The sequence below is a fragment of the Poecilia mexicana genome, unplaced genomic scaffold (assembly GCF_051168715.1).
Source record: "Poecilia mexicana isolate PSO_F unplaced genomic scaffold, ASM5116871v1 scaffold_13, whole genome shotgun sequence".
NCBI classification, from domain to species: domain Eukaryota; kingdom Metazoa; phylum Chordata; class Actinopteri; order Cyprinodontiformes; family Poeciliidae; genus Poecilia; species Poecilia mexicana.
In genome coordinates, this window is record NW_028263382.1 from 1238459 (window position 1) to 1254693 (window position 16235).

A 16235-nucleotide genomic window follows, 5' to 3' on the forward strand; every position below is an offset into this window, starting at 1 on the left:
CAACAGTCATAAATATTCATGAAGGCTTATTCATGTTCATGACAGGTGTTATGTCATGTTTATGACAGTGTCATGACAGTCTTATTCAACCCCCTTCAAATAAAGTGTTACCAAGAATGTTTTGTCTTTGGAAATTTGTTAACTGTTATATTTATTGGTTAAACTATACGATCAAATCTAAATAATAATAATAATAATAATAATAATAATAAAGAATTCTGAGGAGCACTGGTGGAGCCTGTCAGACCACTTGCCTGCAGTCAAAGCCACATTGTGAAGAGTTTTTATTCTGTATTGTGCTAGGTGACCGACAACTAAACAAGAAGAGTTACACTTACCTTTTGAAATACACTATTATTATGAGCATGACTGTACAGTTATGTATGCATGTATAAATACATAAGTATCCATAAAAATACTCGACTAAAATGCACAAAAAATATAAAAACTACAACAAAGAGAAATAAATTGCGGTTAGGGTTAGGGTTATGTTAGGGAGGTGGGATGTTACATGTTCCTTTTATTCTTTATTTTATTTCCTCTAAAGTTTACATATATTAGTGTTTAATGTTTGTATTCTGTGAGTGAAAACTGAAGTCAAATTTTGTTCGAGCGTACAATCGACAGGATTTTTCCATCTAGCTTTTATTTTGAAATGATTTGTAGGAAGAACTCAGTTGTGACGTAGCTAACATCCTGTTTGGGTTTCCAATGTGATTTTGGAGAGCGGGAAGAAGTGTAGGGGCCGCAGAAAGAATATGAACACTTTGTGTTAACAACCTTTACGATTTTATTAACAAACGTTAGTTACTAAACATTAGGGAACAGCTGTCATAAGTGAGGGTAACGGTGGTAAAAATCTAGTATTGGCTTTTCAGACAGTTGTTAGGGTCGTATCTTATTTCAGGTTGGTGGCAGCAGGAAATATTTAAATAAGTGGGTAAAGTGCTTTAGAACACTTAATACGTTAGCTGTGTATGAACTTTGAGGTTGTGAGCTGATGAATGGCAATAATAACGTAGGACGTAGACTTTGTTGTGCTCTTGTTACTGATTGTATGTTAAAACGGATGTTCTCTGTTCTAAAGAAACATGGCCTCTCCTGTGGAGTACACCATTGGCGGAGTGAAGGTCCACTTCCCCTGCAAGGCGTATCCATCCCAGCTAGCCATGATGAATTCAGTAAGTCAACTCAGATTAAAAGGAATCTTCACGTCCATACTGTCACCTGTCATATTCACCCGTTGTTAGTTGCTTTAGCAGAGCAGCAGTACAGGGTCTGATTCTCAGTGTTGGACTTGTTTCATTTTCGTCACCACTTGGGTCACAGCAGGAACAGTTTTCTGATGCCAAAAAGATTCCGTGTGTGAATCCCCACCTTTCAATGTAAAGCTTGCATATTCTCCTTGTGGTCTTCTCTGGTACTGCTCACACTCCAGAACCTACAGCAGCACTGAGTGTGTGTGAATGGTTGTTTCTCCTGTTTGTATCAGTGTTGCCTTGTGATAAACTGTCCTACGTGTATTCTTATTCTTATTGACAGACTGTGACAGACTGGGCCTGCTGCTGTCTTTTTGCTTTGGTCTACATTGTGTCATTATTTCTGCAGATCATGCGAGGGTTGAACTATGGACAGCACTGTTTGTTGGAGAGTCCCACAGGCAGCGGTAAAAGTCTGGCCTTGCTCTGCTCTGCGCTGGGCTGGCAGCAGGCTCAGATGGGTAAGGCTGCATGTGTTTTCAGCAGACAAACCAGCTTTCAGTATGAGTATCAAAATAGTAATATAATAGTACCTTCTGATTATTCGAGAATGTTTTTATTCCAATTCTTTTTGTGATATGTTATCTTCAACTACTGAATTTAGATTTCTTTACTTATTAATTAACATAATTGATTACATAAAATTTTATTATTGTTTTGTTTGAATAAATTAGCACAGAACATTGCAAAATTTTTCATACCAAATTAACTTTGTCAGTGTGTTATTATGCGATGCACAGTAGAACGCAGTTCAGCAGGGTCAAGTTCAAATCGTGGCACATCTACTGTCGGCCGCCAGGCCTGGCGGAAACTTTCACAGCTCAGTAGTGACAGCTTACGTCCTCTGTAACAGTTGCCACGGTTTTGGTGGCAGATTGAGTATGAGTAGATATATTGCGAACAAATCAATTAAAAAAAGAGAATACCGGTAAATATATGTACATACACACATGCGGCTGTCACTGATATGGTGTGGCTTCTGTGACAGATGCCATGACCTTTGTAGCAGATATATGGCAAATGAGACATTAATTGAACAGTTCAAGGAGTCTTAATACTTTTGCTTGGTATTCTCTCTGAGTTTTAGACTACAAATATTCGCTCTCCATAGTCAGACCACCAAAGGTCTTCCATATGGCCCATCATGCTACCTGACAGCATAAAGTCTTGCATTGTTTTGTCAGCTAAAGTGAAAGAAGGAGGAGGTCATGTTGGAGACAGAAGCCAGTCAAATAAACATGTGGGTGACTCCAAGAAGTCAGAACCTCCCAGGCCGTGTCCCTGTGAGTGCCACAGAGCAGCAGCCCAGCCTGCTGTGGTGGACCTCACTGAGTCACCTTGCAAAGAGACGGCCCAGCCATCGCACACAGCATCAGAACACAGTGAGTGGCCCAATTGTTAACTTTTGATACAATTTCAGGCTTGTTTCATGTAACTGTTTGATTTCTGATTTCTACTTTTTTGTGACCCAATGGGAACATGCTAACAGTTAAATCAGTCATAAAAATGACCACAGTTGGAGGGTATCCATGTCTTCATGAGTGGTCTGCTTTCTGTTTTTCAGTGCCACTACCCGGTGAGTCTCAAACTAAAAGCCAGTCTTTAGCGTCCCGTCTGTCGGAGAAAGTCCAGGCCTCTCTAGACCCCGACTGCGATAAAGATGAGGACTTCAGACCAGACAGGAAGCGCAACCGTACTTCAGAGTACAAGGTGCTGTGTATCCTCAGATATTTACCCTGAATTTAATGTATTCATCGAGGGGTCTTTAAGCTTGGTCCCCAGGGTGCTCTGTCTTTGCTTTACTTGTTTTGCTACTGGCACACACCTGAGTCAGTGACCTGATCTTTAGTAAGTTTCTGCAGAACTTGCATGATGAGGAGGGAATGTAATTGTTTGACTCAGGTGTGCTGGACAGTGGACCCCCAGTTTTATATTGTCAGAATCATAAAAATTATTTTATGCAATTATGTAAATATCACCTCAGGTGCACAGCAAAAAAACAAACAAACAAAACAAAACAAAAAAACACTAAGCAAAACAGAATTTAAACACCCATTAAGTGAGCCACATATTTCAATAACTTGAAGGAGTTATTTTCTGAATAAGTCTCAGTCACTCTTAACATCACAAGGGAAACCAAATGTAATCAAACTATGAAGCATCCTTGACTCTTTACTTTATCTCTTAAAAGTCTATTCTAGAAATTCTCTAGTAAAAAGAGAATTGATGCCACGGGAGGTTTTTTTTTTTTGTTGAAATGAAAAGAAATATAAAGTTGTGTCATAGCACGTGACCCTCTATTGCATAAACATTCACAAATTGCACACTGTAATGTTCTCATCTTCAGGAAGATTTCATGCTGATGAAGTAAAAGATTAATTGATTATCAAGCACCTTTACAATAGCAACTAATTACTCTTTTGGTGGAAATGGCTCTTTTAGTCATAATTTGGGGATTAAAGGTTAGTAGTAGGTTACAGGGAAAGGTGGGAATAACTCAAAAATAGTCCAAATAGTTTGGATGTATATTTTCTTTCCTTCTTATGGTGCGATCACACCAAGCGCGTTTTGAGCGTCAGGTGTGTCGGGTTATGTTCAAAGTCTATGTGGAAGCCCGTCGAGGGCTGTTGCTGCCTCTTTGAACATCTAGCGCAGGGGTGGGCAACTCCAGGCCTCGAGGGCCGGTCTCCTGCAACTTTTAGATGTGTCTCAACTTCAACACACCTGAGTCAAATAATGAGGTTGTTAGCCGCATTATTGGAGAACTTGACTGCACTTAAGAGATGATTCTGCTGTTGGATTCAAGTGTGTTGGACCAGGGAGATGTCTAAGAGTTGCAGGACACCGGCCCTCGAGGACCAGGCTTGCCCAGCCCTGATCTAGCGCATCACCATTTGAACCATTTGGAGTGTTTTGACCACTTGACACAACAAGCTCGTCCAATGCTCCACATAGACTTTGAATGTAAACCAGATGCGCCTGGCGCTCAAAACACGTATGGTGTGAATGCACCAAAAGTACACAAGCATCGAACTTGGAGAGTCAGACACATTTGTGAAGCTCGTAATGCTTTTGGTGTGAACGCACCGTTACAGAAAGTTTCTGTCATGGTTATGTCTTAGAGCAGGAATGGAAAACCCATGTTTGACCTGTTTTGCCTCCGTTTGTGGTGTGATTGAGTAAGATAAAGATAAAACAATCGAGATATAAACATTCATGAAAAATCTTTACAAAAATCTGACTCTGTAGCAGAAAGACTTTCAGTATTAGAGATGTTGCATGAACTGACTAGTAAATACATTATTGCGGGGGAATGCAAATGTCCATTAGGGACCTCCGTAGAATACAGTTAACTGGTCTGTTTTGTTTACCTTTCCAATGAATAAATAATTGACAAAATTCTTCAAAAAAAATCTTACTTGTATATTGAAGTCAAATTCTTTTCTGCTTTTTAGAGCCATAAAAGGCAGCGCACACAACAAGGCGTCATATTCATTGATGACGAACCTGAGTTGGATAGTGAAACATCTGGTCCCCAGAGCTGGAAAACTGCCTCAACCCACCAGGGAGCCGGTTTGTCCTCATCATGCAGTGTAAGTACATTTCATACCAGGATAGAACTGTCTTCAGGGTAGCGAGCCACAAGAACATTACAGCATTTCTCTCTTTTCTAAACATATTAATTAGTAATTTTGCTGAACTTTACAAGCTAATTGAAATAGATCAGTGTTTTTTTTCCCTTCCTCTCCAATACCAGCTTTTTCATGAAGCTTTAAGGATCCAGTCTGTTGTTCAGTAAGTTTTGTGAGTGCAGTTCAGATTTATTTGCTGCTTTTTCTAGAGGTGTGCCGATCGATCGGTCACCGATCATAATCGGGCCGATTTCCGTGAAAAAGTGCATGATCGGTGATCGGCGATCATTGTCTCTTGTTGCCGATACCGATCATCTCATTTCGCAGCCTGCCTGTGCAGCTGGTCTCTTTCCTTCACACTGCGCAAACGCGCAGCAACAAATCCTAAGCGATGTGTAACTATAACGCACTGAGTGAATGGGGAAGTTTGCGTGTTGCGGCGGAAAATTAAAGCACGTGGGGTGAAGCAGGACAAAATGCATCAACACAACGAATCTAATATGGCATAAAAACAATGCCATACTTGACGGAGGTTGGCTACATCGAGGCTCACTGCAGTAAAAAAGACATACGGAGGATCAGATGGCAGGTAAAGCAGCACACAGCTACAAACACTCACCCGGATTAGCATGACGGTCAGAAAGCTAAACAAATAACCTGGAAAATTGTTTAAGTCATCGAGCTGCGATGTAAGACGCTGGTTCTGCTCTCGCTGTTGAACCGCTGCTACGCTACAGGTAGTAATATTTCACAGACGGAGCTTCGCTTCTGCTCCACCTCGTAGTGACTCTCACACCGAACCTCTGCTTAAAGCTGCAGCATCTAACTTAAAAAATAAATTTTACATACGTATTAAAACTTTCGCTGTCCTAACATGAGACAGATAATCTCTGAAAAAATAATCGATCTCCTCCCTGATCTGCATAATTACTCCACTCAGTCAGAAACAGCCACTCAGAGCTAGCAGTAATCAGCTAGCCGCCTTGCTATCAGGAAGTTTTCATTCAGTAACTCTGGATTGTTTATTGTAATGGAACCTGTTTTTGCCTTTGAATGTTAAGTTTTATACTTGAACTTCTTGGCAATGTTGAGAGGTTTTATTTTGGCTCTTTGTATTATTTAGCCTCTTCAGAGCCTTCATATGTTATCAGTCTGTTAAAGATAGTATTATCAATAGCAGTACAATTTACACGATGCCTGTTTTGTTTAGTTTTCTTCTTGGAAAAAGTTATTAAAAACAAGTGTTTGTCTAAATTAAGGTGAATTCATGGTTCCTTTTTCCACATAATGTAACCGGTAGGGTTTATGATAAAAAATAAATAAATAATAATTATGTGATCGGTATCGGTGATCGGTATCGGTGATCGGCCCTCATGGGTGATCGGTATCGGTATCGGCAGGAAAAAACCTGATCGGCACATCTCTAGCTTTTTCACATTATGCTGTGCATCTTTTGTGATCACGGCACTGCCCTTCCTAGCATCTTGTTACTATGAAGTACTTGTATGATCAGTAAGAGCAGGCATCTTGAACAAATCTCTAAAATGTCCCAGCATGCACATCTTCGTTGCTATGTAATGGGTCATCCTTAGCTGTCAGTAACTTCAGCTGACTTTTACTTGAATAAGATGTTGGAATTTTTCCTGTGGGAATAGATCTAGTACAGATGCCTCCGCACGAGTTACCAGATACTAGCATGAAACACATCCACCTTCATTCTCCGTTCATAGCAGTCTGAGTGATGAAGGATGTTTGTATGTTGAGGCTAAAACTGTCACACATTAAAGAATCTGCAGCAGATTTGGATTTAATGAGCTTCCTATCCTAAATTTTCAGGATTACAATTCAGAATGACCACTAGGTGGTGGTATGCTCCACAAATTCAACATGAAATGTTCAAACTAGAGCAAGCTTTAGATGAAAAATAATGAATTGCAATAAAAGTTTTTAGTTATAATTAAAAAATAAAGTATGAGATATTAACTTCAGATAAAGCTGATTAACTATTATTATTATTATTATTATTGTTATTATTATTATAAAATTATTTAAATGCATTCATAATTATGATACTTGTTATGTTCAGAAGAGAGTTTTGACAAAATACCTCTAAAACAATAATAATTGCACAAAATGCTGCCTTTTACATTTTCCAAGAAGGGCTGGTTGGTTTCTGTATTTTTGAGCTCCTGAACAGCAGTTCAACTAAAACATTCTTCCTATCTGTGTGTCACACGGCAGGTTGTTATCACAGTAGCTGCATTGGGGATTGTTGACGTTTTACAGCTATGCTTCTCATTTATGTTAATAGTTCTATTTAAATGCAGATGGTTGATAATTTAGTAATTTTTCTTAATCCAAGCTCATCATCCTCGAATGCTTGTTTTCACAGTTTACGTTTGATAATTAGTATCGTTTCTCTTAGTCATTTTGTGAAATTTTCATATTTTCTTTATATTATTCACATTTATACATTGCACTACTTAAATGCTATGCCACACTCTCTGATAAGATGAGGGATGATATTCATGCTAAAGCAGCAACAAATAGCACAATATTCAAAACAATTTGGAACAAAAAAGAAGGTCTCACTGCCATCATCCTAATCATTTGTAAAATAATGAATTAGAAAAATATTGATCTTTCTTATGTTTTACAAGTAGTTTAATTTGCTTGATTGTTTGAAAAATGGAAACAGATATTAGTCAATACAATTGGTCGGACACAAATCAGTGGAGGCAAAAAATTCGAATAGTTGAGTGAGAAACAGATGTAACAACATTCAGGTGTTTGCTGCAAATAACAGGATCCAGTTCAATGGTGAATCATCAATGCCAGATTATAGAATCTGACCGACGGATTATTATCAGAGTTCATTGATTGGCTACACTTAGAATAATGTTTTGGATAAAATATTAAGCCTGCACTTCTTTTAGATTTTCCCATTGTAGTTTTCATACTTTTCACAGCTGCTTTTTTAGTTTGGGTCATTTTCACTGAAATAAGAAATGGCAGATTTATTGAAAGATGAATTTAAATGCTCTGGTTCTTGTCTCTCTCTGCCACCGTCTGTTACATTCTTACTGCTGTTCTTTCGAAAGAACAGGCTTGAATTTCATAAAATTTACTGTAATTCAATTAAAAAACACTACTCATTTGAATAAATTGAAATGTGTTTTTTTATGCATCCTGTTTCATTGTAATATTTGTAACTTGCTGGTCTTTGCCTTTTCATCATTCTTTTTACTTCAATCTGATCTGAGCAGAACATTTATTAGATGACATCTTAACATTTAGAACAGTAATATTTTTACTTTGAACGCTATTTTATATCCATGCATTGAAAGGTTTTAGATCAAGAACTGATGTCTTGCTGTTTCAAAAGTTTCTTGTCATGATTTTTCTGGTTAGTATTTATGAGGTAGATCAGAAAAGGTTCCTTTGTTCTGGTGTTTTGTTGTCAGTTCATAGTAATTTTTTGGTCATTACATTAAAGAATAATAATTTTGTTTTTGTTTGCTAAGCTTCTCTAAAGTTACATTGACAAAAAAATGAGGGGTGGTATACCCATCTTAATAAAATACAATGAAAGTTGTTCAGAGTCGCACAAATTCTGGACATTTCACCATAATGTTTTTATAATGTTTTTTTTTTTTCCATTTGACCCAGATCTTTTCAAATTTTGCAAGCTGCACTCTACCTGTACTCCCTCCTATATAAACCACATATGATCTGATGCCAGTCATCCAGGAAATGAAAATTTATATAAATATTTTAACATTTGAACCTGTTTTCAGCTCTAGTAGCAGCTGAATCAGAGCTATCCAGAAATATAATGTTCTGAGAGGATCTGTGATGTTTGGGTTCAGAAGTAACCCTGATCCAGACTAAAGCAAGTTAGTCATGATCTCCCAAATCATGACTACCCCTGCTGGTAGTTGACAGGGGTGCTCTGCCTCCCACATCAGTGTCGCAGCCTGCCACAGCTGTGGAGCTTGGAACGAGAGCTCTGGATAGTCGGATGTGGAAAAAGAGGAGGAGGGAAAGTGAAGTCGAAAAAGCGTGTTTGTCTCTAGTTTCACTTTAGCTACATGACCCGGACTGCTTTGTCCCACGAGCGCTGACTGATGGCCTGAATGGGGCTCTTTGAAGCAAGCTCCAGTTTTAATTAAGAGGGTTTGCCTCGCTTGGGCTGCTGATCTGTGAAAGCCACAGGGATAAATATTGAATGGGGTTCACCCGCTGGTTACTGCGCCCGAGGGATAAACAGGTGCTTCGGAGGGCAGATATTTGCCAGGGCCCCTACCTGTGCTGTGTGGTCATATCTGGAGAAGGGGTGTTGGGTGTCAGGTCTTCCAAGGTAGTGCCTATTGAAGCCCACCCTTTATTGGAATTAATTCCAAGCCCTCGAAAGCTGTGGAATGAGGAGCATATTGGTGTCCAGTCAGAGGCGCCAGCAGTGCCTAGGTGATCCGCTGCCTGTGGCCCCTTGGTTCCTTGTGACCGGCCCCTATGGAGTGTGAGATTTCCATCTCTCAGGTGTTGGCCAGGAGTGCAGCAACAAAGAGCTACCTGTGAACATTCTGAGGTGTTCAGTAACACCACTGACCTCTGTTCTGTCAGTTTCACAAGCAGCAGCCACTGTGGGCAGTATGCTTACACTTCGCAGCGTGTGTGTGTGTGTGTCTGCATGTGTGCGTGTGTGTGTGTGTGTGTGAGAGAGCGAGACAAGAACACCCCCAGTGTACCAGCAGTTGTAAAGCCAAGAACAGCGTGGTGCATTTGTGTTACTATAAAGCATTCTGTTTGAGCGGCAGCAGGAGGATCGTTCTGCAGCGTTGTGTTTTTCTCCTCTGCCAGTTGTCTGCATTCTTCTCAAAGGGGTTTCTGCTTGGGGCTCCGGGGCCACGCTTGAGACCTTGTTGTCTTGACATCTCGTGAAGGAGCCGCGTAAAAAGATACTCTTGTGTCAGCTGTTTCCTGCTGCAGCTCCTGACAAGGGCCTCTATTCATCAGGATGCCCCTCTACGCTGCCCTAAGCTCCCCACCCTCCCCTCACCTGCCAATGAATAAGTAATTATTGGCCATCTTGGTGCAGGATATTTGGATAGCTCTATTTAATGTGGCAGTGGCAGGTAAGGTGATCGGGCCTTAGGCCCAGGCTGTGGAGCGTAACTGTTTCAGAGGAGAACGGTAACTTGAACTGGTGTTGGGGCCCTGAGCACCTCTATTTGTTTTTCACATGGGCTCAGGGCTCGTTATCCCTCTTAGTTTTGAGAGGCAGCTCTCTAAGAGTGCTATCTGGTCTACACTTCACCACACATTGTCATTTTTGATGGGCAAACATTCTTGGAAAATCTGAGCCACTGGGTAATTGGAGCTTCTTGTATGTCATCAGAAGTGTTACTTTCTGATCCCTTGATAAGTAGCAAAGCCAGTACCAATGCATGACATCACATACCATTCATTCTTGTGTGGAATCGCTCTTGTCAGTATGGAAGACTTAAGGGTTGGCTAGAATAGGGAGTTATGTTTAGTTGGTATAAATGGTATAGAGCTGCAGCTAACAATTATTTTAGTATTTGATTATTCTGATGATTTATTAATTAATTGGATAAAAAAAATTGTCACATTGTGCAGATTTTCGTTTAACCACTTATGCTTATTCTAAACAATATTAGAAATACATAAGAACATTCAAATAATTTAGTTCCGTTATTAAGAATATAAACCTTTCATTACCTAAGTGCAATAACAACTTTAGTGAACACTTGATCATTTGTAGCAAACGTTTTCCCAAGACAGTATCATAAAGAGGATGGTCAGGGTTGTCCATAATTTTCTTGATCCTATGAAGAATCCTTCTTTGCATCGTCATCTCTAGAGATTCCACAGTGGTCCCCAAAACAGAACCAGCCTTTTTATCAAGTTGTTGAATATTTTTATGTCTCTGGCTCTGATGCTGCTGCCTCAACAGATGACAGCAGAAGACATGACGCTCTCAACAACAGACTTGAAGATCTGCAGCATCTTACTGCAAACCTTGAAGGATCTTCTCTTTGCATCTGCAGTCCAGTCTCAACCATGTCTTCTCCCATGATGGATTTAGGGTTTGATCTAACTCTGTTCTCTTGAAGTCAAAAATCATCTGTTTTGTTTTGTTCCCACACCATGCCACAAAGCAGTCCACCAGACCTCTGTACTCAGATTCTTGTTCATCTCTGATACACCAGAGAACAGCAGTCATCTGAGTATTTCTGTAGATGACAGAAGTCAGACTTATGCTGAAAGTCTGAAGTATGCAGCGTGAAAAGGAATGGTGAGAGTATAGTCCGCTGTGGTGTTTGTGTGTTGCTGACTACCTTGTTAGACACACAGTCCCTTGAATGCAAGCAGAATGGAGACTGCTCCAAAAGCAGGAAGCTAACTATAGCGCAGGGTATTCTGGTCAATATATTATTCTCTGCTCTGTGGGCTAGCGGAAGTGTTGTGTCAGTTGCCGTGGCAATGGGTCCTCGTGTAGAGACAACACAAAGAGTGAGGAAAAGCAGAAAGTGGTTTACACCAGTTTAGCAGTTAATTTTCCCTTTGGTGTGTCTCGCTGTAGCCACTGTAATGTTTAAACCTTCATTAAACGACAAAAACTGGACAAATTGCCTGGTTTCTAGAACATGGTGATATTCATAATAGAATAGAATAGAATAGAATTCAACTTTATTGTCATTACACCGTCACAAGTACAAGCAACGAAATGATCATCAAATGGTTAAACTATTTTATAGCCATTGTTTATTAAATTTTAACAAAGTAATTTTGACAGCGCTAATCATGTAAAATTCTGTTATTGACCAATATAAAAGAGAAATTTCCGTAGTCCTCGCTTTCATGTTGACAGAAACCAAGCTATTTAGCTATTTACAGATTTATATCCAGGGATCTTTAAATATTAAAATATCAGCAATTTTCTCAGCTTTAATTTAAGCTGTATTTTATAGAAATTGGATAAGAAATAAGAGTGCTATGACCATTTTTGTGACAGATTTCTACTCCCATTGGTACAGTATGGTTTTGCGGACATGATTTGGTGTGTAGTAATGGTGCCTGCAGGAGCATCACTAGCTGCAGGAGAAATTCTACAACCAATAAAATCTGATACCACTTACTTTTTGTTTACATTTTTTGAAGAAGGAATGTGTGCTGGTCTTCTTCAGAGGTTTTGTGTCAATTCCTTCAATAGTTCTTGGTGCAGCACCACCACAGGCGAAGGGGGGAAACAGGTTTTCCAGTTAGTTTGGATCGTTTGACACAGTGCCCTGTGAAAGAGAACCACACCAACTGAAAATGTAACAAATGTTGCAGTTTTGGTCCCCAATCAAATCAAATCTACGGACAACCAGCTGTGAAAAAACCCTTGGTGTGTTTTTTTAAAACACTTGACTAGGTCAGAGTGAAGAAACTATGGTGTAATGTGATCAGACATTGCTGTCAATTAACAGTAAAGACCACTAAGGAAGAAAAAATAATTTTTCTGACATCTTCAGTGAATGTTTTACCACTATTTAATGTTTGTGTACTTTTTCTGTTCCTTCCCCGTCTGTTAGTTTGTGCTAGCTTAAAGTACATGCAGCCAATGCCAGTTATTGTTCCTAAATATGCTATTTGTGAAAACCGACTCATCTTCAAACAGTCAGGATTTTAGAATAGCTATTCCTGTGAATAACTGAACAGTAAAAGACTGCACCACTTAAGAGCTTGACACATTAGCAGTATCAGTTTCATAAGCTCTACACTTTACCTGTGAGAAGGGAAAAATAACTCACTTCGTCACCGGACAACCAATTATAAAGCAGCTAGATTTTCTCATTCACCACAATGGTGGCCTATCATCTTTCAAACCTAGTAAAGGTCACCTGGTGGTGAGTGACAGGATGCCTTATGTATGGATACAAATTCTTTATTCTTCTCAGTGTGTTTTTTCAAAAGAGTATACAAGACATTCTTTCAGACTGCCTGTTCATGCCATGGATAATGTTGCTGCGTCTGTACCATTTGTATCGTAATTCTCAGGGAAAGTCGCCATACTTTCAGTTTATTTATGTTTTAGCTACATTGTGCTGCAGCATTCTCTTTGATATATATGCCCTTTCAAGGAAAACGTTTATGAGAATTTGGAATTACCTGGAGTCAGTCAAGACAAAATTATTTTGAGCTAGTTGTTAAAGCATCAGTATAAAGGCAAGCAAAGCCAGACTTCAGAAACATAATTAAGTTTAGGAATGAAATGACGTATCGCGATGTATTAATTAATAAAATAATTGTCAACTAATTTAGTCATCAGTTAATTGTTTACTGAAATTTATAGACTGAAAACAGTAGTTCTGTCAGGTAATTTACTGACAGAACAACTAGCTTCTGTGTTATATAGATTAATCAGATGACTGATGTTTTGTCATCTTTACATATCTTAATGTATCTTAATACCTGGTAAAAGATTATTTTCAAAAAGTACTTTTAATCTGATGACCCTCATCAGGACGTATGTCCTAATTTATTGAATAAGATCGTATGGCATTCACATTTAAGTTTTGGCATTATTCTTAGCACAAAAAATAAGATGTGTTGGACCTGTTTGTCCTGCAAATGCTGTGACATTTGATGTAACGCTGGTATTCTATAGAATTAACAGAAAATAAAATGAAACTATGCTGAACTCAAACTATAATCTGTTAGAAATAAGTGTTTTTCTCTGTCCAGTCCTCCGAACCCTGCTCTCGCTGTCCGTGTGCATCAGCCAAAGACAACTTGAAGAGCAAAGACAAAGACAAAGATGGCAACAAGAAGATTCCAAAGATTTTTTTTGGCACACGAACCCATAAGCAGATAACTCAGATTGCTCATGAGCTGAAGCGCACCGTTTATTCCGGAGTGCACATGACTATCCTTTCCAGCAGAGATCACACCTGTGTCAACCCAGACGTGGCGCCGCATTTCAACCGCAATGAACGCTGCAAGGATCTGCTGCAGGCCAAAGATGTGAGAAAGGAGTCACGCAAACACACGCACACACACACACCCACACACGCACACGCACTCGCACACACATACACGAATATAACAGCTCCAGGGTATTTATTATATGCTAGTGTTTCACCTTCATAAAAACAATTAAATACTCATGTGTTCAGAACAAGATTATTATAACTAAAACTAAGCTGAAATTGAGAAAATTTTTAACTGAAATAAATGAAAATGGTAATTAATGGGGAAAAACTAAAATTAACTGGATCTACGTGGTGCATTTACAAAATTAAATCATACTGAAATTATAGATCTAATATCATTCAGACTTGTATTTATGAATTGATTTATTAGTCTTTCGAACTGATGTGAAATAAAACCCACCACTCACCACCGCTACACTAGTGGTTTATGTCAGCTGTTAGCAAATTACGGCACTCCATAATCCTCCTGGTGACACTTGCACTAGTTGGCAAAATGGCGACAGCAAAAGTGGGAAAGAACACCTGAGTCAGTTGATTGTTCAAAAACAATTCCATACATTTTTTGAAAATGGTATCTTCTGTTGAGTGTTCATTATCACAGTACAATACTTTGGTTAAATTTTAGGTGCAGAACTAAAAAAAAATCAAAGTATGAAAAAGCTAAAACTATTACTTTAACCAAAAAAACTAAAACAAACAAAAAAAAAATTAAATAACTAATAAAAATTAACAAACGCTTTCAAAAAACTGGTTAAAATTGACAAAATTTAACAAAGTCACAACAAAATAAAATTAAACAATAATGAAAGACCCAAAACTATTATTACCCTGCTTCAAATAGAGTGTTTTTTTTTTACTATATCAGATAGATGCACTTTCTCAACTGTGTAGTCAGCTTAGAGTAAACTGTGGAGCTCATAGCCTCAGAAAAATTTTGTACAATTGAGCCACACGACATCTTTTGACACCCTAGAATGTCAAAAGCTGTTTTTCTGAGACATGATACACTTGTAACCCCCTACTGTCCTGAAGTTCAGGCGCCTTCTGTAATGAGGACAATTATGTTGTCAATGGAGGTGTTGGCCTTCCAAGGCAATTGTCTGACTTTGTCATGAAAAGGGTGGCCCAGAAATAACCCCCATCTGGAGCAGTTGTCACCGACACCCTGTATCTCCTCAGGGTCTGGTGCAGTCATTGTCATGTTAGCAGGCTGTAGGGACACACAGCAGTTCTGCTGCTAGTTTTCAGGCTGCTCTTCACTCAGAGCTCTTCTGGACATCCCAACAGTAGCTGAGGGCTGTTAATCCCCCAATCAGATCCTGTTTTGCCATGCAGACAGGGTTCAGTGTCACTGTTCCCACGTGGTACGTCGTTTAGAGAAGAAGACAGTTTCATCCTCTGTGATTGTTGTGTCTGAAACTGTGTACAGTGTTTTTGTGACAGTGACACCTCAAGCTGTTAAATTCATAAAGGACAGGGTGTGAGACCTCTGCTGGCAGTAATTCGTACCTGGTACATTAGATGTTGCTTCTTCAGATTGCTTCACCATTCTCTACATGAGTGTTTGGATGTGTTGCTCCAAACAACACATCCATATTGGAATATTATTATAGTTAGTGATAATGGATACAGTTCAAAATATTTGATCCTAAGTGGAAATTAAATGTTGTTGTAACTTATATCAACCAATTATATTAGGAGTCACTGTGAATGGTGATACTGTGGGCAGTAAAGATCTCTAGTAGGAGTCAGTCTTGCCACAAATCTAAAATAGCCTCTGACTGATGACTCATGGCTGTCATCACATACTAACAGTTTAATATCCACACAGCAGAGATAATATTCCACAGTAACATGTCCTGAATTACACCATAAGTTGTTGACTAGCTCTGCTAATCCACCTCATTTGCTTTTCTTCTTTAAATGACTGTATTATTAGAAAGATGGACAGAGAGATGGAGTTGGGAACTTGATGTTTGCCCATTATGATCAATTATGCATCACATATGTCCGTTTTTTTTTTTATTTCAATATGCTCATATTTCAGGGAAGGTCATGCAGGTTCTACCATGGTGTGCAGAAGATGCGGGACCAGCACACCCTACAGTGGGTCCATGGGCTACGTGAAGCCTGGGACATCGAAGACCTGGTGTCTCTGGGGAAAAGGCTCCGTGCCTGCTCTTACTATGCTGCTCGGGAACTTATGCAGGATGCCTCTATCATCTTTTGTCCGTATAACTACTTACTGGATCCAATAATCAGAGAGAGTGTGAGTTCCAATGGAAATAAACAGTGGAAGAACCATGAAAGCTGCAGATCAAGAACTCCTCATCACATCCGAA

General features: G+C 39.2%; 1 protein-coding gene across 3 annotated transcripts in view; it reads left to right on the forward strand.

The window, feature by feature from the left end:
• The first annotated feature begins 714 nt into the window (after positions 1–714).
• Positions 715–16235, forward strand: part of brip1 (BRCA1 interacting DNA helicase 1) — a 48988-nt gene continuing 33467 nt past the window's right edge. For 2 of the 3 annotated variants that reach the window (XM_088011435.1, XM_088011437.1), the window contains exons 1-8: positions 715–936; positions 1088–1181; positions 1609–1720; positions 2444–2641; positions 2824–2969; positions 4715–4852; positions 13646–13924; positions 15941–16162. In XM_088011435.1, coding sequence (XP_087867561.1) covers positions 1092–1181; positions 1609–1720; positions 2444–2641; positions 2824–2969; positions 4715–4852; positions 13646–13924; positions 15941–16162 — 1185 coding nt within the window. In that variant the 5' untranslated portion in view covers positions 715–936; positions 1088–1091. The remainder of the gene's footprint in view (positions 937–1087; positions 1182–1608; positions 1721–2443; positions 2642–2823; positions 2970–4714; positions 4853–13645; positions 13925–15940; positions 16163–16235) is intronic. The other variant, XM_088011436.1, reaches the window with a different exon arrangement.